The sequence below is a fragment of the Trachurus japonicus genome, chromosome 21 (assembly GCF_045865225.1).
Source record: "Trachurus japonicus isolate A0001 chromosome 21, Traja_1.0".
Lineage (NCBI taxonomy): Eukaryota > Metazoa > Chordata > Actinopteri > Carangiformes > Carangidae > Trachurus > Trachurus japonicus.
Genome location: NC_140927.1, coordinates 16368786 through 16395812, shown reverse-complemented (window position 1 = coordinate 16395812; position 27027 = coordinate 16368786). Strand labels below are relative to the sequence as shown.

General features: G+C 41.6%; 2 protein-coding genes across 4 annotated transcripts in view; both read left to right on the top strand.

Annotated features, from left to right (window-relative positions):
• The window catches only part of baz2bb (bromodomain adjacent to zinc finger domain, 2Bb), a 48311-nt gene extending 35880 nt beyond the window's left edge, over positions 1–12431 (top strand). The window contains exons 6-28 of one of the 2 annotated variants that reach the window (XM_085765607.1): positions 42–103; positions 401–466; positions 1361–1426; positions 1781–1825; positions 2047–2079; positions 3119–3184; positions 3474–3614; positions 4263–4517; positions 5320–5543; positions 6019–6093; positions 6281–6515; positions 6626–6688; positions 6798–6942; positions 7052–7758; positions 7929–8217; positions 8420–8575; positions 8731–8885; positions 9084–9289; positions 9549–9681; positions 10012–10158; positions 10342–10628; positions 10831–10974; positions 11107–12431. In XM_085765607.1, the coding sequence (XP_085621733.1) occupies positions 42–103; positions 401–466; positions 1361–1426; positions 1781–1825; positions 2047–2079; positions 3119–3184; positions 3474–3614; positions 4263–4517; positions 5320–5543; positions 6019–6093; positions 6281–6515; positions 6626–6688; positions 6798–6942; positions 7052–7758; positions 7929–8217; positions 8420–8575; positions 8731–8885; positions 9084–9289; positions 9549–9681; positions 10012–10158; positions 10342–10628; positions 10831–10974; positions 11107–11254 (3848 nt within the window). In that variant the 3' untranslated portion in view covers positions 11255–12431. The remainder of the gene's footprint in view (positions 1–41; positions 104–400; positions 467–1360; positions 1427–1780; positions 1826–2046; positions 2080–3118; positions 3185–3473; positions 3615–4262; positions 4518–5319; positions 5544–6018; positions 6094–6280; positions 6516–6625; positions 6689–6797; positions 6943–7051; positions 7759–7928; positions 8218–8419; positions 8576–8730; positions 8886–9083; positions 9290–9548; positions 9682–10011; positions 10159–10341; positions 10629–10830; positions 10975–11106) is intronic. The other variant, XM_085765608.1, reaches the window with a different exon arrangement.
• Positions 12428–27022, top strand: LOC146964955 (WD repeat, SAM and U-box domain-containing protein 1). Of its 2 annotated transcripts, none has more exons than XM_085765610.1 (11): positions 12428–13606; positions 14399–14586; positions 15275–15361; positions 16994–17087; positions 17635–17668; positions 17761–17801; positions 18163–18269; positions 18821–18850; positions 21336–21512; positions 26014–26148; positions 26285–27022. In XM_085765610.1, exons 1-11 carry the CDS (start codon positions 13209–13211, stop codon positions 26434–26436), a joined length of 1443 nt encoding a protein of 480 aa, XP_085621736.1. In that variant the 5' UTR covers positions 12428–13208; the 3' UTR covers positions 26437–27022. The 2 variants fall into 2 exon arrangements, with proteins under 2 accessions (XP_085621736.1, XP_085621735.1); XM_085765609.1 differs by having other exon boundaries at positions 18818–18850.
• The last annotated feature ends 5 nt before the right edge of the window (positions 27023–27027 follow it).

The window sequence follows — 27027 nt, the reverse complement described above, 5'->3', positions numbered from 1 at the left end:
ATCTGCTGTGTGTGCAAGTCTAATTTGTTTGTATTTTCCAGCAATAATGGCTGCTGAGGAGAGGCGGAAAAAGAGAGAGCAGATGAAGATTCTTAAACAGCAAGTAAGTTTACTTTGCGTGCATTGTTTAATTTTCCGTGCAGAGCGTCATAACTAGCTGCAGCTGCTCCGTTCTGTTGCATATTCAGGGTTTGTGCACTCCAAGGTGAAAAGGTTTAAAGCACAGTTGAATTGCTTTGAAATTCCAGGAGGAAGTTGCTCTCCTTCAGAATGCTGCACCTTCCTCATCTGCATAGACCCACTGTACTTCTTCACCCCACACCCCACAACCCTCCGCCTTGCTATAACATGCATGACTTAACAGTTAATTCATTTGATCTTGCCCTCATCCTTTTACCAGGAGAAGATCAAGCGCATTCAGCAAATTCGTATGGAGAAAGAACTCCGTGCACAGCAAATTCTCGAGGTTCGTCCTGAAAGTTATTGCAGAAACATTCTAAAACACTTCCTTTCTGCTGTTGATAGGATTTTTAAAAAAGCCAACCAAAGGCTATTCCTAAATTATTTCGTCCCACTTTTGGTCACATCCAGTGACTACATGTGACTAATGCTTAATTGGTTTTTTTGCAAAAGTGCCATTGAATATGAAAATCTCCTCAGACCGTGATGGAGCTTAATACAAAATACAGTATTTCATTAAGTAAAAGGTGGCCAGAGTTTACCATGGCTAGGTGAAATACCTATTTTGCATTCCCTCACTAATAGAAGCTGTGAAGTATTTTAGCTTTTATAAATCAAATTTCAGTTGACACGCTTGGCAAGCAGCTCTTAACAGGATTTCATTGGGGCTATAATTACTGATCGAAATTTTGCTTAATTTATTCTTACTGCCTGCTGGTGTTTTATAATGACTACATCGCCACTGCCATTTTGTCTTTCAGTGTTAATGGGAGGGAATAATCAAGATTTCAATATGTTAGATTTGATGATATCAGTGAGCCACTGGCTGTATTTATCTTTCTGTGAAATATTTTCTATGGAGTCTATTAACTGTGATTAAAAAAACAAAACAATCTATGTCAAACATATACATACTATTAAATACAACACTCAATTACCATTTCTTTTGCAAAGGCGATTTATATGTACATTAAAATCATTGTCCTAGTTCATAATTTTCATAAGAAAATTATATCTATTGGTTTTCATTAGCCATAAATCACTGCCCCAATTAAATGGTAATTCAGTCAAAGCTCTGCTGTGGTGTACATGCTGTGTGTGTTTGCAATGAGTACATCAATCACTTATGTTTCCTGATTGCAGTACTACTTCTTTCTTCTTCTTTTTTTTGCATGCACAGGCTAAAAGAAAGAAAAAGGAAGACGCTGCCAATGCCAGATTATTGGAGGCCGAGAAACGAAACAAGGTGAGTAAAATGACATTCATGAGTGTTTTCGTCACAGTTGCCTCTGGTCTCAAACACTTATAGTTGGCCTGTAGAGCTTGCCCCTGCGACAAATGTCCCATATGCCCCTGACTCTCAGTTTTTCCCCCTGCTTTTCTAATGTCTTTGAGTTTCCTGGCCTTGGTTTCACCAGGATTTTAAGAGGCTGAATCACTTCTCTACATTCTGTATATATCTCTCTCAAATGACAGTGTTTCTGGTTAACAGTCAGTGAACAGGCTGATACAGCCGTCTATTTCTGTATGCATTTGAAATGAATGTGAATTGGGCTTGATGTGTTTTGGGTTCTAATTGAATTAATCTTTTTTCCTGAAGGAGAAGGAGATGCGAAGACTACAAGCTGTAATACTGAAGCACCAGGTGGGTCATTTTCCCGTGACCATACTACTTGAATAACGACCACACAACTTGAATGTCTCGGAGGGCTCTCTAACTAATCATCATTTGAACAGTAAATACTGTAAAATTATGCTTTGGGGGTCTTTGGTGTATTTTACCTTTTTATAGGTTGGATTCTTCTTGCTTTAATTCCCTTGTGTGACTTTTCTATTTCTTAATACTTTGCTAACTTTCCCTACCAGGAATTGGAGAGGCATAGACTAGATATGGTATGGGTATGTTTGTTTCTGTACATTTAACAACATATTGTGAATGTGTTGTGATAAATGTTTGCCATCTCAGCAATGCGTTAGGTGTAGCAATGGCTGCAGTCATACTACATCCCTCTGCATGGCTTTTCCAGAACAGTGCACTGCATACGTCTGTGCTTTTTGTCTCTCTGAGAAAACACATCCATTATCTCCCGAATATGATCAAAATTGTCTCGACTCCACAGAAATTATACAAGGATGAAAAGATCTGTGTTGGCTTGATAGAGTTCTGACGACCTATTCAATTGTGTCTGTTTCTGAGTAATGTTAGGTGCCTTTTCCTCCACAGTATGAGCCAACTTCTCTCATCCATTTTACCATCTGGAAAAGCGAATATACAGTTTGTATTCTTGACAGTGATTTACACCACTGAGTTAATGGAGAGAGTTAAGAACCAGAGCAAATTTGTTTAGTTTTCTTCATCTGAGATTCTATCATATCATTCCAGTGCAGCTGTGTCATTTATTTACATTGAAATAATGAGTGTAGTAGTTTTCTTCCGTAGTTTAGATTTCATAAAAGATTAAAGAATAGGTAAAATATCATTATTTTAATGTAATCTCCAGGATGTCTTGATGATTTCACATGACATTCATCAGTTGATTGGAAATACACTCTTTTTTTTTTGCTTGTGGCTGTAACCCTTAATACCTGCTACTGACAGCTGTGAAGCTTCAAGCCTCCACCAGCTTTCAGTTTGCTGCTTGCCAACATGCTCGGATTAATAACGGCTGTTTTTAACTTTGAGCTTATGCTTTCTGTATGCATCATCCCCTTGTTTGCTTGTTGTTAATCATTATGTTCCATTTGGCGTAAGTGTCGTGTACGTCTTTACACTTTTAACTACAACATGGAACCTTTTGATTGTGACATATGTGATTGTTTTCTACGCTGCCTCTTCTACTGTGTTGTGCATGCTAAGTGGTTAATACTGTGTTGCATCTGAGCCTTTTATTATTATTACTGTGAATACAATAGAAACTCTGTGTCTGTGCTGTGCTAGGAGAGGGAAAGACGCAGGCAGCACATGATGCTCATGAAGGCCGTGGAGACCCGTAAGAAGGCAGAGGTGAGTAACTGCTGATTGCTCACATTTCCTTATCTCTGGTTGTCTTTTACCACTCTGCTATATTGTGTCTTTTCTTCCTTTAATAAGAAGTGGGACAGTCTGTACTGGTGGGACGTCAGTGTTTTCATGTTTTAAATCATGTTAAAAAATATTTTGTCAATTTGTCTCTTTTTGATGTTTAAATACAGTGGTTATTGAGGTCCTTGTTAGTGTTTTTATTCTGAGCTTCCTTTATAAAGTTAATGTACAAGCCACAATACAAACACTTTTCTGTGTCTCCTGCCTGTAGGAGAGAGAGCGCCTCAAGAAAGAGAAGAAGGATGAGAAACGGTTAAACAAGGAAAGGAAACTGGAGATCAGAAGACTGGAGCTGGAAAAAGCGAAGGAGCTGAAGAAGCCAAATGAAGACATGTGTTTAGCAGATCATAAGGTATTCACACATTGTGGAGCTGTTGGCAGATGAAAATGGAAGCCCATATATATCACAGATAGTCTCCATCTGTGGAGTAGAAATGTGTGGAAAGATTAGATTTTCAACCAGGCCATGGGATTTTTTTTTTTTTAATGGAAATCAATCAGTATAATCACTGTAGGAGCTATAGGTAGCGTGATTTGAATTGCTTTTGATTTATAGATTCATTGTTCAGTTATACCAAAATAGATGCTTAATATCACTGAAAGCATCTGTAATTGATTAAAAATGAAACAGATTTAGGTCAAAATACTGCCACCAAGTGGCAATTGAAATAATATCACTAAGCGTTACTGATCAGATGCTTCAGACATAATCAAAAAATTCTGGGCTTGTTTTCATAACATATCTTCAACTGAGCTAATGAGACAAATTAGTCTAATACAAGTAACACATTTACATGAAATTAAACACTTCTGCAAGATAATTCTCTGTAAGCTTCACAAAACATTTAAAACTATAATTAATTGTAATTATTTCGTGAAAAGGGCTCATTTAAATCCCAAATAACATCTGTTTCTTTTTGATTCTTGTTGTGTGGGCACTAGTTGCAAATTAGTGAAAGATGATGAATGTACAGTAACTGAAAGTTTCATTTGTCTCCAGCGCCTTCCAGAGTTGTCACGTATCGCTGGTCTGGTCTTATCAGGAAGCACCTTCCCTGACTGCCTGACGGTGCTGCAGTTTCTGCACAGCTTTGGAAAGGTCCTGGGATTAGACATGAATTTAAATGACCTGAACCTAAGTGAACTTCAAGAGGGGTTACTCAACATGGGGGACAGTGCGGGCAAGGTGCAGGACCTGCTGGTGAGCATGCTCTCTGCAGCTGTGTGTGATCCGGGTATACCTGCAGGCCACAAGGTGAGTGTTGTATTTGTATGGTTGCTGAACTGCAAATGGGTTGTGTATTGTGACATGTGTATGCACACGCACACACATAGATACATCCATCCATCCATACACACACACATACACCCATCCATCCACATGCACACAATGATTGACTTCTGTAACTGATTCTCCACAGATTTAATGGAACAGGGTGGCAGAGAATTAATTCAACAAATTAAATAAAGAACTGTCAGCAGAGATAATATAGGGTAATGTATACAGGGGGATGTTGGCAATGGCCTGGTAACAGTGTAATAGCAGCTGCCATTGCATGTACTTCAGTGCTGTCCAGATTGAGTGAGGAGTCTGTGTTAGAGGGTGTAAATGTTTAAGGCTCTTTGTACAGATCTGAGGTTTAAACCACCGTTTTTATTCATGCATCCCTCCATCCTGTACTGTGGGGTGTAATTATGCCTTTACATGATTTTGCATAATCTTGCACATAAAAAGAGGCTGTCTCAGGCTGTTGTGTCTTATGTCCCCACCAACTCTTATCCATAAAAGGACATTACCAGACAGCTTTAACATAAAGTACACATGATTCATACATGCTAAATGCTTCCCGGATCAATTCCAGGGGCTATTTATGAACACGGCATCAAGAAGATCATTGCTCAAAAGGACAGTGCTAACAGACCCATTGAGACCTTATTTGCTCGAGGTTCATTTAAACAATAACAATTCTTCTTTAAGTCTAAAGGGAAAAACACATTTGTCAAACACTTTGACTAAACTCCTCCAACCATTTAATTTTTTTTTTTTTTTTTTTTAGAGCAAAACCAGCTTGGGGGACCACTTGACTAATGTGGAGATCAACCGAGACAATGTGTCTGAGATCCTGCAGATCTACATGGAGGGCCATTGTGAGCAGACAGAGCTGTCTGCCCTGGCCCTCAGCCTCAGGACAAAGGCGTTTCAGGCCCACATCCCATCTCAAAAGGCCTCCATGCTGGCATTCCTGGTTAATGAGCTCTGCTGCAGTAAAGCTGTGACCAGGTGAGCTGTGTCTTTTATTTCCACCACTTGACAGCACAACAGCAAGTTTTGTACAGCGTGTTAATGGGCTTTTATCAACAAAACCAAACAAGTGGAATGAAACTGTTTTTTTTTAATACATTAGTTAAATGAATGTGGTACATAATTGTTTGGGAGCATTTAAGTGCTTTATACAGTACAAGTGTGTCATATGTGCCCAAAGCACGCAAGTTCGTCTCTGCCTGAGAATAGAAAAAATGACTTGTTCTATTCTGGGAGCTTAAATTTTGATGAAATAACAGAAGTATCACATGAAATATGACAAACCACGGTCTGATGGACAGTTTCACAAGGTTGCATCAAGTAACGTCATTAATTTTTCATTACACTACCAGAAACACATCTGGTGCACACTGCACAGTGTGAGTAAAATGTATCATGCACTTATTATACATAAAGGTCACAGAAACACCCTTTTCAATTTGATACTTTTCAGTGAGATCGACAAAAACATTGATCACATGACCAACCTGAGGAAGGACAAGTGGGTTGTTGAGGGAAAACTCCGCAAGTGAGTATACGCTTCATCCAAGCTGTTGCTGGGAGCTACTGTGCATTCACTCGAGAATATTTTTGTTTAGTGAATGAGATGGTGATGCTGAAATGACCTAGAAATCTTACCTAGTCAAATCTCACAGGAATGTAGACAGGAAAAGCTGATTTTCATTCTTCCGCTGTCCATTTTTTTTACGATGAAGACTGAGGAACATCCATGCCAAGAGGACAGGGAAGAGAGACAGCAGTGTGGGAGGAGAGGACAGTCACACCTGTGTCATCCCCACTGCCAGAGGCAAATGCAAGAGGAAAGAAGGGGACAGCGAGGAAGAAGAGGACGAAGATGATGACAGTGAGGACCAGGGAGACGATGATGAGGAGGATGAAGAAGATTCAGGGGGAAAGAAAGGAAAGAAAGCAGAGACATGTGAAGAGGAGGTCAGTAACAGCACGGTGCTTTTTACTGGTGCCAGCAGCCAAATCAGTGTTTGTTGTAGTAAATGTCATCTGCTCCACTGGCCTCACACTAATGAGATCTCTTCATCTAGGACGACAGTGTACACTCAGCCAGCGTGGAAGAGCTAGAGAAACAGATTGAGAGAATATATAAGGTAACTTCAATCCTCTGGGACTGTTTTTTTCTTTTCTCTTTCTCTGGTGGAACTAATCAATGAATTTAAGACATCATAGCCCAACCTCTTGTGTTTGTTCTCTTTTTAGCAACAGAGTCAGATCAGACAGAAGCTGTTTGACTCATCTCTCTCACTGCGCTCCACAATGATTGGACAGGACCGCTACAAGAGGTGTTACTGGGTTCTTCCACACTGTGGTGGCATCTTTGTGGAGGGCATGGAGAGTGGTGAAGGTGCGAGCCCCATAGCTTACTTTTTATTCACTTGTGTATATGTGTACAGGAGGATAAACATTTAGTTTTTTGTGTTTTTTACCTCCACTGATCATTTGATGCTTCTCAGGATATGAAGAGGTGGAGAAAGAGAAGGAAAGACAAGAGACTGCTCAGGTGATCGGGATAAAGGAGGAGCCACTGGAAGAGATAAAGAAACCAGTGATATCCAGTCCTGCACAGAGCACAGATGGAGATGCAGCCACACCAGAGAGCCAGCAAGACAAAGACAGCCTCAATCTCTTCCTGCAGAAACCTGGCTCCTTATCTAAGCTCAGCAAACTCCTTGAAGTAGCCAAAATGGTTCGAGATTCTGACAACAATTCTTGCAACAGACAGAACAGTCATTCTGCTAAAACCCCTGCTATTGCATCTTATCCCTCACATCCCACCTCTCAGACGGGAATATCCCACAGCCCGCCATCTGGAACCCCCCAGCAGGGACTGACCGATAAAACAGATACTTCAGTGCCATCTCTGCTCAGCGCCCCCCAGCTCAAAAGCAGTCCCTGGGTAACCTACAGCCCTCAGTCTATGCTTCATGACGACGCGCTCTCCAAGATACTGACTGAGAAGAGCAGCCTGTGGTTTAGCCTCTTGCCGCGCTCTCCCTGCGATGAGTCCTCGGTCACCTCCGGCTCCAGTCCTCCAGCCTCCTCTTCCTCTCCACAGACCATAAGCACCAAATCCCCTTCCTCCCTCTCCCCTAATCCCCTAGCCACAGCCAGCTACAACGCTCCTGCTGGGATCAATAACACACAATCGCCCGTCCTTCAGGTTAGAGGATAACAATAATGCTGTACCCATCGCAGACAATATTATTGCCTTTTCAGAAAACTGACATGTGTTGCAAGCCAATGAGAAACTGTTAGCATTGTTGCTGCCATTGTCTTTCACAGTATGCATGTGGCAGTGGGATAAAATTGTGTGTGTATTCTTCCTCTCAGCAAGTAAAGTCTGGCATTCATCAAAGCAGACTGACACTGTGTGACGTGTCCAGTACAGCGACAAGTCCCAGCCTGCCCTTCTCTGGCACTTCTCTACCCCCCGTGCTGGATCTGGCCTCCCAGCATGAAGAGGGTAATGGGAACAAGGTCCTTTTCCTGGTGAATAACAACACTGTCAACAAGAGTGACACCCCAGAGGCCCTGAGTGACAAGCCCCCTTGTGCCTCACTCCCTGCTGTGGAGGTGGCCAAGACCCAGGACTACCCTAGACCTCAGCCGATCCCCGAGGGTAAGAACGGCTCACTGCCAGCTCTCACAAGTGAAATATTCTGGACTAAATATATTCACTGCCCAGACAGTATTGAAAACATGCTGTGATGACTGTCACTCAGTTATACAACGATGCTAAAATTAAGCAATAAAATGACAATACTTGTTAACAATAATGTGGCACTAGTTTTTAAATGTATTGTGTGTGTGTGTGTTGGCAGAGATGCTGCATGGTTGGTGGCAAGTGTCAAACCTGCAGGAACTGCACAGTCTGGTCAAGGCCCTCCATAACCGAGGCATCAGAGAGAAGGTCTTGCAGAAACAGCTCCAAAAACATATGGAGTACATGACCCAGCTCTGTGCCAACAGCAAAGATGGTGAGGCCACATCTCCTCGGCTCTGAATCAGAAGTTGTTATTTGACTTTTTAACATGTCTAACCTTCTTGCCTTCTGTTAATATGTATAAATATGTTACTTCTTATAGGCTGTCATTAACTATAATGTTTGTATGTGTGTTTTTCATGGGGGCAGTGATTGATGTGGCAGAGCTAGAGAAGCAGGAGGTGAGTGAGAAGACAGTGGAGAGTTGGTGTGTGGAGGAGCAGGCCATGGAGGTGGACATCAGCCTGCTGCAGCAGGTCGAGGAGCTGGAGAGGAAAGTCATGTCTGCCGGCCTGCAGGTCAAGGTACAGGCAAAAGACATCCAGCTCTTTTATTTACTTACAGTTCATACAGATAAGAAACATCTGCTTTTCCATTTCAATTTTTGATTTCTCCAGTGTAAGCTGGGATAGCCATTAGTGTCCCTACATCATATACATGTGCATTACTGTGTCACCAAACACCGACTTGTGATGACAAAATGTCTCTACTGTATCCCTCAGGGTTGGAGGCGTCCTGAGCCCCAGTCAGAATGGGAGGATCTGGTGTATTATGAACACAAGCTCCTCCCTTCCCCACCTCTGGAGAATAAGGTTCGGAGAGAAACCAGCCCAGAACAACCTCCTGGCACTGTGGTCCGGCGGCCGAACAATCCTCTTGATATAGCCGTCAGTAGACTGACAGAGCTGGAGAGGAACATTGAACGAAGGTAACTACAGTAAAGAGCAATCTTAATATCATGATGTCATTGATACAAATACTCAGAACGGATAGTCCTACAGTACCTGTGTCTGTACAAGATGTGTTTGGTAACTGTAATTCTGCACATGTATGGCTGTTCAAAAAAAAACAAAAAAACTAGGGCTGTTTTCCTCTTTACTTATTTTCTCACTGGTTGATATTGTTATTGACTGTTATTGACTGTTATCATTCATGGTGATGTGGTTTGTGTGCATCTGTGTTTGCAGTGAGGAGGAGGCTGCTCCTGGGATGAGGCTGTGGCCTAAAGCCCTCCGTGAAGTCCGCAGCTCAGCTCAGTTATCACTCTGCATTCAGCAGCTGCAGAAATCCATCGCCTGGGAACGGTCCATCTTGAAAGTGGTTAGTGATGCCTCATTTCACCCTCAATCCTTCTCTATCAAAGATTTGCTTTAATCTTCAACAGTTTCAGCTAAAATTTAAAGACCAGTTTTTAACCAACTGTACAACTACTCTATGTGTAGATGAAACTTTGTTTTCATTCAGCCTGAATTCTCATTTCATCAAATACTATTTGATCCATTAGTTTATAAAATACTTTTAAAAACAAAAATAAAATATGCAGGATTTTAATGTTAAGGATAAAACAAATCAGCAAGAATTAGTTTGCTTAAAGATGTATACAGATGTGCAGTATCTCTTTTTGAACTATATTTATTGTGATGTTTCCAGCACTGCCACCTCTGTCAAAAGGGAGATAATGAAGAGCTGCTTTTACTGTGTGATGGCTGTGAGAAAGGCTGCCACACATACTGCCATAAACCCAAGATTACCACAGTACCTGATGGCGACTGGTTTTGTCCAGCTTGTGTTGCAAAGGTACATCAACATACCCTGAGTGTTAATCCACAGGGCCGTGTATCATAGATGTACATTTTGTGTTACAACAAAATGACAGCTTAATTGTATCACATATGCAGTTCACATCCAATTAATTGATTTGAATGTGATTTATGTTTGTAGGTGGCTCTGCAGCATTAGTTTGTGTGTTCTGTCTTTCAGGAAAGTGGTCATTCCCCTCGGAGCAGGAAGCAACAGAGCCGAACAGGTGGAGGAGGGAAGAGATGCAGCGAGGTAAAACGAAATAGTAAGCCATCTGTGGTAGGAGAGCTCATCAAAGAGGAGGCTGCCAGCAGCAACAGCGTGCCAAAGAAAGGTACCAAGGAGTTTAAGAAAAGGAAAAGAGACGACAGCCCAACCAGTTCCCAGGCCAAGCATGACAGCCCTGTCTCCTGTGTGAAAAAAGGCAAAGTGGCCAAAGACAACACAAATGGACTGGCCATGTGTCGGTAGGTGTGAACACATACACTGTATATATAGGTCCTATTACAGTAGCATAGATTGAGTGGAATTTTTAGATGAGCCCCTATGATAACATGTACACGATAATCATCTGTGTTTGTCATTTTATATCATACTGAACCCTAAAAGCGAGTTTAAATGGCACTATAATGGTAGGACAAAGGCTCAGCTTTGTGTTGTTTCCTCCAGAGTGCTGCTGGCTGAGCTGGAGGCCCATCAGGATGCCTGGCCCTTTCTCACACCAGTCAACCACAAAGCTGTGCCTGGATACAGGAAAGTCATCAAGAAGCCCATGGACTTCTCCACCATCAGAGAAAAACTCACCAACAACCAGTAGGTTTTTGTTACTGTTACACTGTTTCATTTATGCATGGTTTCCCTTTGTATTTTATATATACATAGTTTTTCATTTCTGATTTGTTGCTGCATATAAATTGAAAATTAAACTATTTCTAATCATTGCAGGTACCTAAATTTGGAGACTTTCATCATTGATGTGAACCTGGTTTTTGATAACTGTGAAAAATTCAACGAAGATGATTCTGAAATTGGACGAGCCGGTCACAACATGAGGAGATTCTTCGACAAACGATGGACTGAACTGCTCAAGTAAAAAAAATAATAAAAAGAAATTCCAAGTGAGGACTTTCTACGCTTCTTTCTACTACATATCAGACTTCCTCTGGTGTTGGAGGCCTTCTCTTCACCTGTGACACTAAATCAGTATACAGTTAAAATAACAATGACGTACGTTGTGAAAGGACAAACACACTGTATAAAAAAACACTTAATAAATTAGTATCTTCAAGTGCAATACTGTATTCTTTATCAAAATGCACTGACTTTTAGACTCAATATTGTACTTGAGAGTCAAAGGTTTCCACTGTAGATAGGCCACTGTTTTTTTTTTATGAGTACTTGAGTATAGCCTTGTGTACATGTGTATTTATTTTTCAAGTATTTATGTTTTGGTCTTTCCTAAGAAAAAGTAGGAAATGGCACACAGCTTTAACAAAATCAAAGATTGTTTTATGGACTATTGAACAGGCCAATTAAAAAAAATAAAAACTGTTTACACTATTGCAACTGTAGGGTGCCAGCAAGTGCTACTGTTCGTCTGCGATTGTGAGGTAACTGTGTAATACAAGGAGGTATCACTGACACATGTATAGTGTTAATTTCTGTCACAGTTTACACATCTTATTTCTAAAATGTAAAGTGTGTACATACATAAAAAAAAAATTGTGTTGAATATATTGTCAATGCATAAGGATGATTGTAGCATTTAATACAGTATATGTCTTACACAGTGCTGATTATCCACTCAAACAATGTGGTCTCCTCAGTATTGTAGTGCCTGACCTCTGAACAATGTATGGATTTTTTTTCTTCTTTTTTTTTATACTTTCAGTGTGTGTACTGTACTATGTGTCCTGCACAATATACTGCAAGAAACCCTTACACAAAATGTCAAATTCTTAAGAGCTTTTCCTCTGAACTGAGTTGATGTGGTGCATAGTGTGTTTCATCTCCAAGCATTTCCTTCAGCCAGAGCCTTGTCAGACATCCTGTGGTGGAGAGACGTGAAACCTGCACTGGGCTTTAATCCAGCTGGGAGCTGGACAGAGTCACGGTCCACTGGAGGCAACTCAGACAGCTGAAGTCTGAAGACTTGAAGTAACTGTATTTTATTATGAATATTATGAAATGAGTAGCAACTTTTGCAGGAATATTATTTTTAAATAGTTGGATGTGTGGCAAAGATCAAATAAACCTGTTTTTCCCAATTACACTAAGCACTCACTATCTCCCCCTCCTTACTGTAGTGTAGGTATCTCATCATTTATTAAAGTATCAAAGCCCAGTCTTGCGATTTTCCAGTCACAAAAATATTGGTGCCAGGGGTGTAATGCAAATAAGTTGATTCTCACAATTTAAAAAAGGTATTCGAGTATTTCCTTTTTTCATACTTAATACTTATGCTCCACTTCAACAGCTGCCACAGCTGTTCTAACCTGGTTCTTGACACATTTAAAGCCACAAAAGGCACTAAACAGGATCAACTAATGAATCCTAATGTTATGGATGTGACAGCCAAACACTATTAAGTAGTTCAAACGAGCTCTGCGCTGAAAAGAGATTTCTGGACTAATGTTATGCTTAAAAGAATACTTTTTTAAATTGGTACTCAACATACCAAGGCTATGCTAAAATCGACATTGTGTTTTTCCCATGATGTAAATAGATTTCGAAAAAAAAAGAGAGACTATGAACATTGTGTAACTGCATAAGTCATCGTCACATGACTGATAACAGACTTTATGGCTGTGCTGAAACGGGAAGTAGCCTGCTCCTACTGTACTGTAGGAGAGCCACAGACAGACGTCAGCAGTGTGACTGACAGCTGACAGTCTGCTGCTGTCTGTCACTTGGCTCTCCTCCTCTCCTCCTCTCCTCTTCCTCCTCACAGGCTCCATATCTGAGCGTTGTGCGCCACCTTGCGAGTGAACCGCCTCCATTGTCGGGCCACCGCCACCACCACCACAACAACATCTTCAAATCTCAAAATGGTGTCACTGATCTGCACTCTCCGTCAGCACACAGACGAGCTGAGCTGCTGCGCCTTCTCCCCATCCCTCCTGGCGACCTGCTCCGCAGACAAAACCCTGCGTGTTTACGACACGGCCGACTTCTCGGAGCTTCACTACTCTCCTCTGTCGGGCCACGGCTACGGGGTTCACTGCTGCTGCTTCAGCTCCTGCGGCGGCTTCCTGCTCAGCTGCTCCACGGACGGATCCGTCATCGTGTGGAGCTCGGAGACAGGTGAGGCGACGGCGGTGCTGCAGCAGCCGGACCGCAGCCCGCTCCGAGTGTGCGCACTGGCCCCGGACTCCTCCCTCCTGCTGGCAGGGGCCTCTGATGGCACCGTGTCCCTGTGGGACTTCCCCTCCACGACACTACGCAGGTACAGCTCAAAACACTGCTGAAGCTTAACGATCAGGTGAAGAAATAAACTGTCACATTCTGGGTAATAGACATATACTTGAATGATTACCACCAAAATGAGTGAGAAGGACACGGGGGAAATATAGGCTAAAACAGTCCTTTTTAAACAGGCATTGTAACAGCTCTCAGTCCAGCCTGGTCATTTATTAACCCAGCTGTAAACCTATTTTTCCCCCATTAGATTAGATGTTAGTTATTCTTACATAGGTTCCTGTTAGAGACACGTGAGACTAGAAAAGATCAAAGGCCACAGCAAACTTAACAAGTTGTTCACAAGATCAGCAATAACAATCAATTCTTAATATCTAATAAAAATATTTAAATATTTACACAAAAACAGTTTTTTGTTTTTTTTGCTTTTACAAGCACCCTATGTCTCTCTGTCTCTAAATAAAACACTGGCAGGTCTCATTAAACTCAGTCCAGGACTCAAAGTGCTACTTTTGAAACTTGCTCTCTGTGTTTTCACTTGGTTCAGGACCAGAATAAGAATAGCTTTTATTGCCAAGCAGTCACTATACCTACAAGTCATTTGTCTTAGTGTAGGCTATGTTAAATAAAAGAAAGGGGGGGTATATACATTCAAGTACAAAAACACAATAACAAAAATACATATACCGGTAGATAAAACTATAATGAAAGAAAAAACTAACCCCCAAAAAAGCATGTACACAAATATAGAAAGAGCTCTGCAGTAGCTGCCCGTGACCCATTTAACCCAAGTCATCCATCCAAATGTTTCCCCTCCCAGATGCAGCACAGTAAGCGAGGCCAGCGTTGTGGCTTGCTGCTTCTCTCCATGTGGCCAGTTTTTCATGACTGGCTGCACTCATGGAGACCTTAAACTGTGGGATGTGGACATCAGCCTCCTGCATGCTGAGAAGGACGCCCATGACCTGGGAGTCACCTGCTGCAGCTCTGCACCCCAGTTTGAAGTTGGTGAGTTCAGAGAGCTTTAATGAAATGGTCTGTGGAAAAAAAAACTATGCTGTAAATCATTTTTTTTAAGGATTTAACAGAAAATATAGAACAACATAAAATACATGTTTAGAGTAATGTAGTTTTTGCAGTGAGAAAAATTGGATGATTATTTTGAATACAGTATAATCAATAAAATGTAAATGTGACTCAGCAGCAGTGCGTCTCTCTTCCAGTCTCAGTTTGTCACAGACTTCACGGTGAGCAGGAGAAAAGTGCAGCTGTCATTGATCAGCTTTTAGCTAAATTCATCCTTTAACTTTCCAAACTCCTACAGTTTCAGTTTCAGGACTTGCTGCCTTGCTTAGACAATATTGTGTAAACCCACGCAGCAGGATAATCGTGAGATCTATCGCAGCGAGCAGTTGGCTAAAAACAACCTGTTGAATAGAAAAGGACATTGTTTATTTTGTGCCGCTGTTTGGGAATAAAAATCACATGAATTTAATCATGAAAACCTGGCCCTAACCAAACACTGCATTTATACCGCCTCTTATATTGTAAAAAAAAAAAAAAAAAAAAAAAAATCCTTGCCATGTGTTCACAGACGGTCCATCAGATAGTATTTGTCATCTCTTGTTATTAAACTCAGTGGAGCATGAACATTCAGAGAAGGGAGAATGTGGCTGTTTGTGTTATTTTTCTGCAGATGGCTGCTGTGTGGAGTTTCGACTGGCCTCCTGTGGACAGGACAGCCAGCTGAAAATATGGATTGTTTCCCAGCGTGAAGGAGCAGGTAGGCCCCTCTGCCCGCTTCCTCAACCGCAAGCTCCATCACTCCATCTGAGGGAGTGAGAGAGTGATAGATAGAAAGAGAGAGAGAGAGAGAGAGAGAGCCCTCTGAATGCTTTAACCTTGAAATCTCTGCAGAATAAAAGAATTTTATTAGTGTGTGGAATAAATCAGCTGCAGTCTGACTCATTAATAATGCATCACTTTAAGACATTCTGCTGAAATACAGCAGCTGAGAGGACAGCGACTGTGTGTGTGTGTGTGTGTGTGAGAGAGAGAGAGAGAGAGAGAGTGTGGTTGGAGGAAAGAAGGAAATCAGGTGCATATATCCACTCTGACATTTCTATCTTGTACGGCCGATGGCAGAACAAGAACATTGTCGTGTATGCTCATGGATTGTGTAACCGGCCTACAGACTGTATTTTTGTCAGTGTCGTGTGAATGCGCCACATTGTTAGTTCATAAGATGTGTTGCCGTGGTAACTGTCATTTCCGGGAGGAGGGGTGTGTGTGGCGGGGGGACATGTCCCACGTTGTGACCCGCTGTGGTCTGTGGGGATTTTTTCATCTGTGAGCAGCTTATAGCAGAAGGACACAGTCTGTCCTCATTTAATTTTTTTTTTTTTTTAATTTTTTTCAGTTGCAGCGTTTCTCTGTGGAGGAGCTTGCAACAGGCTTTTGCCTTGTGTGAAATGTGCATTTATCTTGCCTTGGCAAGAGGACTGCATGCTTCAACCCCCCCTTCTACTCTTTTTATGAGAAAGAGACTCAAGTGTAGATGATTCAGTGAAGCAAGGGACCAATTGTGAAGCAGGGATTGGTGTGACTGCTGATGATGTGGAACATTTTTCTAGACCCTGCTCACTTTGTAAGCTCTGTATATTGACAGTCATATTCCAGGGCTATCGGAAGATCTTTGATGATGACTTCTTTCACCCACGAGCTTCTCGTTCACACATCCCATTTGTTACATTTTGTGAAAGTTAATAATGCAGTTTATGTTCATTTTTTCCTCCTTACACACCTGTAATTGATTCATATCACGTCATAAATATGTATGAAAGTATCAAATTAGCTTGAAGAGCATTTCTACTCTCATGGTGTAGAGTTTTTTTTTTTTTTTTTTTTTAAAGATGTGTGTTAAAGGTTGATTTAAATACTACTAAGACCAATTACCTTTGGCTCATACAGTAGATTGCACTTCATGGTGGACTGTTTCTGAGAAGTGTCGTTGTCTCTTAGGCTGTGAATACCACAGCTTTATTGCCATAAAGAAAATCTTTTGTTTCCAAGCAGCTGTCAGCAGGTGGCACAGCTCTGAGCCAGCGAGAGGGAAGGAGGCATTGATAAAAAAAAGAGAAAGTTTTGTGTTGTCAGACTGTGGGATAGGGGTGGAGATCCAGTCAGTGATGCACTTTGAAGTGTGCGTGTGTGCGTGCATGCGTGTGTGTGTGCACACTTGTGTGAAGGACTCAATTTCAGTATTTTCTGTTAGTTCATGGATAAATTGCAGGAGGCCTGTAGCTGAGCAAATACAGATACAACTTATTTTGACCTCTTGGCTTGCTTGCGTGCTTGTGTGTGTGTGTGTGTGTGTGTCTATGTGCGTGCATGTGTGTGTGTCATTGACCCTCAGCCTGCACCATGAAGCTCCTTCACACTCTCACCAGTCACTCAGCTCCTGTTCTGTCTTGTGCTTTCTCCTCTGATGGAGATCTTGTCGTCTCAGGGTAAAACACACACACACACCCACACACGCACACACACACTCATCATCACTGACACATAAATAACTTCCTCTTGTCTGCACATCTGTGAGCAGCTCTAATAAACATCTCCTGCATCATCAATTGAACTCTGACCTTTGTGTCGGAGTTTACAGGCTTTTATTTGTCATGTAATTTTTTTCATAATTTGCCATGAAATAATTTGCTTATTTGGACCAATTTAAATAAAATCCCTCCTCCATGTTTTAAAATGCTGTAAGCAGCAGATGCCACTGCTGAGCACTGGACTTGCTGTATCCTCACTCAGCCACAGGAGGAGTGTATTTTGTTGTGAATAGCTTCTGTTGGGTCCTTCTGCCATTCCTGGCTCCAATTCAAACATAATGAAGGTTAATCTGTGCTCTGTTTGTAGCATTTGAAAAAAAAAAGTGTGTTTTTTGTTTGACAGGAATCCAGATTTTTCTCTTTACTTATTATTCCATAATGCAAATGCTCACATATGGATCCTGGAAATGAAGTTGACTTTGTTTACTCTCTGATTATTCAACAGTTCAGTGGATAAAAGTGTTGCGATATGTGACGCAGTAAGTAACGCCCAAAAGAAAAACACAACGGCTGTGAACACGATGCCAAATATTTCTGTTTCCATTCATGTTTGTTTGTACTTTGTTTACAGAACCTGGGAACCCTGCTACACACTTTGAAGCAGCACGACAGGTAAATGGCCCGACCCACCACTGTGCAATCTCCACAGCGATCAGAATAGGTGTCCCGGTGTTTTGGAGCAAAATGTGTGATTTTTGCTTGATTAGTTTTTCCCAGAAGCACTGGGTGCAGTGATGCAATAGTGTATCCTCCAACGCTGCTCTCATTGAAGTGGCACCACAGGTAGGAACCAGCAGAGCACTTTGAAGCGCTTGAAAGGATTTAAGATACTGTATGATCTAAGTCTAAGACATGATTTCTTTTCTCTTTTTTTTCTAAGAGGAAACCTGACTTCTAAAGCCGATCTCTTCCTGTTTCTTCCAGTTTCACTCTGTCATCCACACACATCTGTTTCTCCCCCTCCACCCTGCAGGTACGTGACGGCCGTAGCTGTGTCCCCCACAATGCCGTGGATTGCAACCGGCTCCATGGACAGAACAGTAAACGTGTGGAGAATAGGAGACGGGGGCAGCACAACTGGTAAATACTCAACAGTGAATTTGTTTAGGTTGGCATCTACAAATGCGCAATCACTATTCTGTTTTAAACAGACTGTTAGCAGTGATTCAGAGCCCAGAAGCCATTTGGCGTGCCAGAGATTGCCCCAAAGAGTGTTTTGGGAGATCTCCAGCAAGAGAAGCTCCTATTACACGTGTATTGCTGTCTGGCTGCGGTGATTGATGTTTATTGGTGCAGCAGGGCAAACTACCTCTGAGCTTCAGAGAGATGTTGTTATAGAGGTGAATCCTCTTTTAAAAAAACATTCCAAACCACATGAAAGAAAACATTTGGAATAGAAAATGAAAAGGTGCAACCGTCAGACATCTGGAGGCCTTGAAGCTTCATCAGGAATACTCTTCATCTGCTATTAGTCAGGATGATGTTGTTGTTGACAAAGCAAAATCCAACTCAGCATCTTAGTGAAGATCTTACTTTCCCCCCTCCTCATCCACCCCCCCCTCCTTTTGCTGCTCTTCTTTCTTACCTTCTTTTCATGTAATAAACTTATTCCCTTTCATGTTTTTCAGCAGCAGCTGAATCAAGACAGCCAGTGTGCCAAGGTAAATAAAAGTGTTGCTGTGTAGAATTCCTCAGAATCCATAATAGTTAGTCACAGTGCTAAAAAAAAAAAAACCCACTGCTGTTTTATTTTAATTTGTACTCGCCAGCGCAGTAAAAGTTTAGATAACATCTTTTTTTTTCAGCTATTGTTGAGCTTTTCTTGTGATTTTGTGTGTTGTGTCATGTGATGTGGTGTGTTCTGTGAATCTAAAAGGGAAAACCAGTCATAATTTAAAGCATCAGTATTAGCAAGAACATGGTAAATATTAATATATCTGCTAATCATTAATGTGTCACTGTAAATATTTTAATATATTAGCATGACATGGTAAATACAGCCTAAACACTAGCATGTAGTCACTGTAACTGTTGACATATTAGCATGTAGCAGGGAGTAGCTCCTACTGCTCTGCCAAAGTATACTATAGATACACAGATCCTCTTGCTTGCATAACACATTTAAAGAAAGATATTTTAAGTGTTTTATGTAAGACAAGTGATTGGAAGCTTAAAAAAAAGTTGGGTCAGATTTAACACAAAAAAGGGTGAAGAAAAAGTGAAGATGGACTACAGTAAGATGAAATAACAAAAAAAAAAGTAGAAAGTGCAGACCTATGCCAAGGCCATTGTCAAACAACACACCGAACTGCTGAGAAAAAAAATGAAATTCAGAATAAATGATCCAGATCAGCCTCAGGTTCTTCTCTGGCCCCATCCCTCCAATAAATTCAGAGTTCCTCCAAAAAAACAAATGCAATTCAAGGTATAAGATGTCATACCACCTACTACATTATAACTCTACATGAAAATACTGTAAAATTATAAATATATCATATATATCACCTCCCAAATTCTCCACTTTTTTGCACTTGTTTACCTGTTAAGGCAGTGCAGCTTTGACTGTCGTCATTCTTATTATTGTGCAGAGTGTGGTGACATTATGTGACAGCTGTACCCAGCTGCTGCAGCCTGACTAAAGGTCTGATCAGCCAGACTGATTGAAAACGTGTGTTTGTAGACAGAACCCTAAATAAAACGCTGTAGCAAACAGATGAATCTTTAACCCTCAATTTTAAATCCGACCTCCTGATACGTGGTGCATTTTGGCTGAAAGAAATGAGCTACAACAGGTTTTGGATACACAGGCAATCCTTATTAGTAGAATAAATTCACTGTTGGTTTGGGTCTTTTCATGGGATTTTGTTAACAGCAAGAAAAACAGACTATCGCCAGCCTTATCCTCTGAGCTGTGAAGAATGGAGATGAAGAAACCCTCTTATGTGCATCTGTCCAAGTAATTAAACACTGCAGTGTGAGCTGTCCCAGTCTGCAGCGAAGCTTCATGCTTTTGGCACAGTGTTTCCATGACTCAGCCTCCTAGACTGGAAGACTCCACACACAATCAGGCAGAGAGAAGGTGGTGTTACTCTGCTCACTGTTGTGCAGAATGAATAAGTGAGTCAGTCACTCCACCACTTTGGCCCCAGACTAAGATTTCTTAATAACTATTGGATGGGCTGCCCTGAAATTTTGTGACGTTTTCTTTTAAAGACCACATGAAAGATGACGGTTGTGGTGGTTTTGACCAAAACGTGTCCAGTGCCCATGTGCAGTAACACGGAGGTGGTAGTGTAGCGAGGATGTAGACTCCCAAGGATTGTTCACATGTGTCTAAAGCATTAGCAGTGAATGGACATGTTTAATATCAGCTCAAGGTTTAGTTGTTCAGTGTCCAATAGAAAGTCCTTATTTCCAGACTATGCTTTGACATTCAACAATTGTACACAGAGAAATGAATCATGAACCAAACAGAGATTCAAATGTTTCTATAGACTCAAGGATCAGTGCAGCCACAGGACATTTTATCATTTGAGTTAAGGATGTTTCTTTTCTTTTTTCATTCCCTCGCTCAGGCAGGGAGGTTATCAAATTGTATTTTAGCATTCAAGGCAGAATCTTTTGTAGAAGAAAATATTCATTGATTGTGAATTATTTAAGCCGGCCGAGGTAACAAGAGGTGAGGCTGGAACGTAATGGTAATGAGCTACACCTCCCACGCTCCAGGGTTATCCTTCACACGGCTAATGATGGGCGATGGGAACCGTGAGGCTGCTGTGAGGTGTCATCAACGGGGGCCGGCACACAACAGGCCAGTTTATCTCAGCCTCCGTGATAAACGATGGCTGTTCGCTCACATGGTGTCATGTGAAGGTTGATGAGCCGCATGCTGGTACAGTCTGAAATAACACAACCCTGGATTTAATTTTCTTTTCTTTTTCCCCCTACGTTACATGCTGGTATGCGAGGTCAGGGATCTGTGTGTGTGTGTGTGTGCGTGTGCGTGTGGATGTTAATCGTCAGGGAATGTGTCCTTTTCTGCGGAGTGCGAGGGAAGCTGTTTGTTTGCAACTGATAAGTTTTGCTGCAGGACACGGGGGTATAATAGCAAAGCACTTCCTGCCTTCCTGTTGTGTGTTTGTGCAGAAAGGAAGTTGCCGGGTCACTGCAGGCTGCTGGTTGCTGATTGGTCGGAGGAGGATGTGCAGACCTGGCTGTGTGAGGAAGGACTGGAGGAGCTTGTCGGCCGCTTTAAAGCCAACAACATTGATGGGCCAGAGCTCATCCAGCTGAACAAGGAGACGGCCACAGAGCTGGGAATTGGTGAGAATGAAACACAAAACACAGACATGTTCACGAGTGAACCTTGCACTCTCTCTCTCTCTCACACACACACACACAAGCGCACACAAAATCACATGCTCTGAGATTCAGTGTTTTGTGGGGATTTACTGTTTGATCCTAAAACATGACAAGCCCAAATTCGATAGCATGATATAAGCAGCTTTCATCGATGCTCTGATTTATACACGCACACACACATACACAGAAACACAACTCCCTCCAAATAGTGATCTGATTTAGGGACGTGAAGCCACAGCATCTCTGTCTGTTTACACAATCACAAATCACGTTGCGAGGACAGTACCCCTTAGGATGACCTTTACGTCACAAACAATGATAATCCCTCTCAAAATAAGATTAGTCCATGCTGGGTCGTCCAAGGTCTCAGCGCAGAAAGTCACTGTATAAACTGCAAACTGCAGCCAGCAAACAAATATTCCTCCCAGCAGGCGGATGGACACAGTGTAGTAGCCCCCAGTGCACATATATAAACCTCATTACCACCACCAAGGCAGTTACGCTTTAAAGAAATTGTTTCATATTTTTGGGAGGATTTGTTTATTTGCTTTCCTGCAGAGTTCGACTGATATAAAATGTAAAGTAGTTTGAGTTTTAGTAGTAGTGATAACTGGTTTTTGTTACTTTCAGGTAGAGCCAGGCTAGCTGTTTCCACCTGTTTTCACACATAAACATGAAATAAGCATATACTGTAGTGTATACATGTGTGTCTATATATATATATATATATAGACACATATATATATATATATATATATATATATATATATATATATAATAAAAATAATGCTCAGTATATTTGAGTTCAGTTTGGTAAGAAGTCAGGCTGAGGTGATGAGTTTTTGTTGCTGCGCTTTCATGTGACATTCTGAAAAGCACTTTTGTTTGTGTCAGTAACTCTGGGGAAAGATGTCTAAAACTCTGCAGGTTCACATCTAAAGGCAAAAAAAAAAAATGCTTTGAATTACATGAATAAAAAACGTGGACGTCCACGTGCCTTTAATCATCTGTTCTATCAATACATCTGCCATCTGTACCCGTCTGTGCTCCTCTCAAAGAAGCAGCACAGTCTCACAGACATGTCGATGGCAGAGCAGCTGTATTTACTGCGCGACATCTGTTTTATCATTAACTTATCACGTGTACCTGTAAACTATCACTGTCATTATCAATCACTGTGAATAATGAAAATTAATGGAGAAAAACACAAGTTAAGACACTATAGAGTCATGCACAGGCTGCAAAAGTCATACACAAAGACTGAAACTAGCTTAATGACCTCAACGTTTCATATTTTATTTTTAGATATGATCTCAACTTATTTTGCAGCCCAACTTTTTTAGCATATCACGCACAGCTCTCTCTGCGAAACTGTTTGTGCACCTGGTCAAAAAATATTCATGAGTTATGCTCACATCCTCACTGCAGATTGAAACCCAATTATTTTCCATTGCAATAACAAATTTAATGGATTTTATTTTGTGTCCTTGTATTAGACGTACGAGACGAGCACTCTGTTGTTAGTATTTCAATTCTGGCAGTTTCAGATAAGGGCACTTGCTGCCTTGAATTCTTATTTACACACACAGTTTTGACGGGAGTGTATCAAACAGTCCACACGACTGCATGAAGGCGCATAGAAGCTGTCTTTAGTCTGATTACAGCTACTTTTTCATCAGTAATCACGTAATAAGCTGCATCAAACCCCCTCAGTAAAAACACCTTTTAGCTGCTGTTGTGGTTGCTTGAACCGGACAGCCGTGAACACAGTAGAAAAAAGAAGTAGTCAACTTGCTCAGTGATGCAGAGCATGTCTTACATAGCAAGCATCTCTTCCTGTGTGTTTATCGTGCGCTCTCATTACCACAGAACGAGGACAGAGGAAACAGCAGATTTGCCACATTTCCTGTCCTTTTTTTTTTTTTTTGGTGCTGGTGTGAAACCAACAACTATCATTTTCCTCGCATGCTGTTTGTGTAAATGTGTGCATGTGCGTAGACTTGCACTTGCAGCACACACACACACGGCAAATTAGATTCCAGCACACTTCGCTTGATGAAATATTCATGAATCTTTGAGTAAAGCGATGAGAGAAAAAAAATTTCAGTGTATCTGTGGAGACGGCAGCCGCAGCGACTCATCAAATTATCAAATCTAAATGTAAAGTGGACAGTATAGTGCTAATGGTTTGTGCTGCCGTGGAAAAAAAGGGGGGGGGGGGATCCTAAACCCTATAGAAGTGTTAGGAGCAGTTTTTCTCATCCAAGAGTCGTTTCTTGGATGAATTAGAGCTGTTAATGAGTTCAACGCGTTTCATCCAGAGAAGATTTTTTTGATTGAGCGTGGGATCTAAACTATTTTGTGAGTGAGACGGCAGCTCTCCACTGCTGCATCTGCCTGCTGTACTTCGAACAGGATCGCCAGTATTTCCATTGCACTGAGTCCATGGCAACAAGGAGCCAAAGTCTTTGTGATGGGCGATTGAATGCTGTCATACCTCCACCTCTACCTCCTGCTGTATAAAAAGCTTTCATGGACGGCAGAAGCAGGAGGAGGAACAGAGTCCTCAGTGAGCAATAGTTGTCTGTTAAGTAGCTCCTTTTGGTTTTTGTTTGGCTGATTGTGTCGTATGAATTGATAAAAAACGTCCTCAGAGCATGGTGTCCTTGGGTGTCACGACCTGCGGGACAAAAGGTTTAAGTACATATTCAATTCAAACCACAACACAGATGCAATCACTCTACACAAAATCTACCCAGATGTTGCACCAGATGTTTTATATTCCACACACAGTCATCAGAGGCAACTTTAATTTAAACTTCAGCTTATCACAACTTCATCCTAGTTTGGTCTTGACATCATCAAATCTCCCCCTGGAACCAGATGGTTTTAAGGTAATGAATCAGTGAAAAACTTCACTGCAGCTCTGAAACAAGAGGAAACATTTAAAAATCTGATATAACTGACCTGGCTGAGTTAATACCTCACATCTGAAGATAATAAACAAGACTAAGAGTCTCCAGCCAGGCTAGCAGCTCTGTGAGGCTGCACTCAGCACAACAGCCAAACAACAACATTACTGAAACTGTGACACGAAAATGTAAGGGATCAGCAAGGCAGTTATAATTAAGGGTTCATCTTCTGAGGGACATGACAGGTTACACAAATCCTGATGGTTATAACTATGAGAGCTCAATGCACTGCAACTTCAAAACAAAAGGACTGCAAAGAGTCAAATGTGTTTCTGGGGAACACGAACAAGTGACGGACCTGGCTACAATTTATGAAGATGGCTAATTGTGTGTGGTGTTTAAACATACAGTAAGGTGACCTTGTTTAGGTTATTATACTGTCAATATAGAATGATTCTGACATTATTGCAAAGATAACTAGCTACTGTTAGCCTATAGCCTTTACCTGGGTCTGTCACTTTTTTTGTCGCCCAGAAACACTCAGTTTTTGCAGCACGTGTTGTCAAATTATGAATTTGTTGAATTTGGAGCATGTTTGTCTCTTTGCATGTGTTTTCTTAAGCTTCAGTGCGTTGAGCCCTCAGGGCCACCGTACATTTATTTGAGTCAAAACTACATACGTGATCCTCATGGTGGCACTACAGGAAAAAAAAAATCACAGAATCACTTAATCAGTCAGATTAAGTCAATGTTTCTATAATATTTCATTGTAATGCACCCCAATGGTATACGATATACAGAGTGAGGAGGGGCTTTTCTAACCCTTGGCTTAATGTAAACTGAGCACTAATAAATCAGTAATCTTGTGTGTATTTTGTGTAAGACGTTTTATAAAAACATGAGGTGACATATCTCCAAGGGTTGAGGGAAATGTGAGTGTATGACTGTGTGAAGGTCTGCTCCCTCCTGCTCCTTCACGGCTCCATGTGTGGCTGCAGTGATTGTCCTTCCAGTTGAAGCCGCTGGTAAAATCTGCAGCTGATGACAAATTCAGAGGGTGATGTCAGTGGGTGGAGAGACATGCAGCTGTGTGTAGGGAGATTTTTTTGGGAGTCTTTTAGTCTCAAGCTGAGCGGTGAGAGACATTAACTTTGAACCACGAGCCACGTAAACTCTTCGGGGAGACACTCGGCCTGCATCGTGCAGCCATCATCACATAGTGAGTGTGTCTGGCTCTTTGTGTCTCAGAGCAGATTGAACAGAGCACAAGTCCATTTTTATTCCTGCCTGTCTTTTATCTGACAGTCAAGTCTGTCAAGTGTTTCACAGAAAAGACTTGACGCCACGCATCTCAGTGGAATCACATTAACAGAGCACATTGTGAAATCCCAGTCTGGCCTTTGATGATGACTCACTGGGTTAAATGTTGGTTACAAACAACCTTTGCTTCACTCAGTTTTTAAGTGTTACATGGAGTTGCGCCGCACCACGTGATGTAATTCAGCGACTACGCTGAGCAGAATACTAAACACCAACCTCGGTTTTCTCAGAGTCCCTGGGCCTCCGCGGTCGTCTCCTGAGGAAAATCGAGGCCTTGAAGGCAGAGCAGAGCGGCTCAGAGGCCCCCGATGAGTTTCTGTGTCCAATCACCAGAGAGCTGATGAGGGATCCAGTCATCGCTGCAGGTTAGACACATCACCCGACCCATCCCCTGTCTCAAACTGGTGCCTGTGATTCTTTCTGTACAGATCTTCCCCTTTTTTCTCCCCACTACATAAATGGTTGTTTCAGTGTGAGATTTAAGATCCATCTACCCCACAGACGGATATTCCTATGAGCGAGAGTCCATCGAGAGCTGGATCAGAGGGAAGAACAAGACCAGCCCCATGACCAACCTGCCTCTACAGACCACACTCCTCACCCCCAACAGGTCCCTGAAGACGGCTATAACACGGTGGAAGTCAAGCCAATAAACTGCAGCTTATTTTATCTTGTTTGTCAGAATCCACCAAACAGGTCTTTCATCATTATACAGTAGCGGCTCATATACTCTAATTACCACTGAAAGATGTAATTACTATAATGCAGTTCTATTAAATGAGCCACTTGGAGTCAAGTTTGACAAAATACTGTGGATGTGAGTCGAGGGATTTTTGGAAGAAGTAACATTACCATCTTTCCTACAAGTGGAAAGCTGAAATCATGAGTCTTACTGTAAACTGTACTCTACAGAGTGCTATGGCCTCCCTCATCTACTCAGTAGCTGACTTAGCTCATCTTAGCCACATTCAGATATGAGCGTGTCGCTAGGAAGACTCTAGCTACTGTTACACCATGTTCATATTATATCATAGAAAATATGTCTTTTTTTTTTTTTGTTTAATTCAAATTAAAAACAAATACTATAAACACACTGTGCCTGTAACTCACCTGAAGTGAATGGAAATACAATGTCACTTTGTGCTATTTCTCCTTCTAACGGCTGTAGTGCTGTTGTGCCACGTGTGCCGTCACCTACTGACTACTGACTGGATTTTATTAATAAATATTTCTAATTTGGTCAG

Coding starts and splice junctions, on each gene's coding strand:
- LOC146964955 (XM_085765609.1), top strand. CDS start 13,209: ATGGTGTCACTGATCTGCACTCTCCGTCAGCACACAGACGAGCTGAGC. Junction 15,362..16,993: donor TTCCCAGCGTGAAGGAGCAG/GTAGGCCCCTCT, acceptor ATTGACCCTCAG/CCTGCACCATGAAGCTCCTT. Junction 18,270..18,817: donor AGACGGGGGCAGCACAACTG/GTAAATACTCAA, acceptor CATGTTTTTCAG/CAGCAGCTGAATCAAGACAG.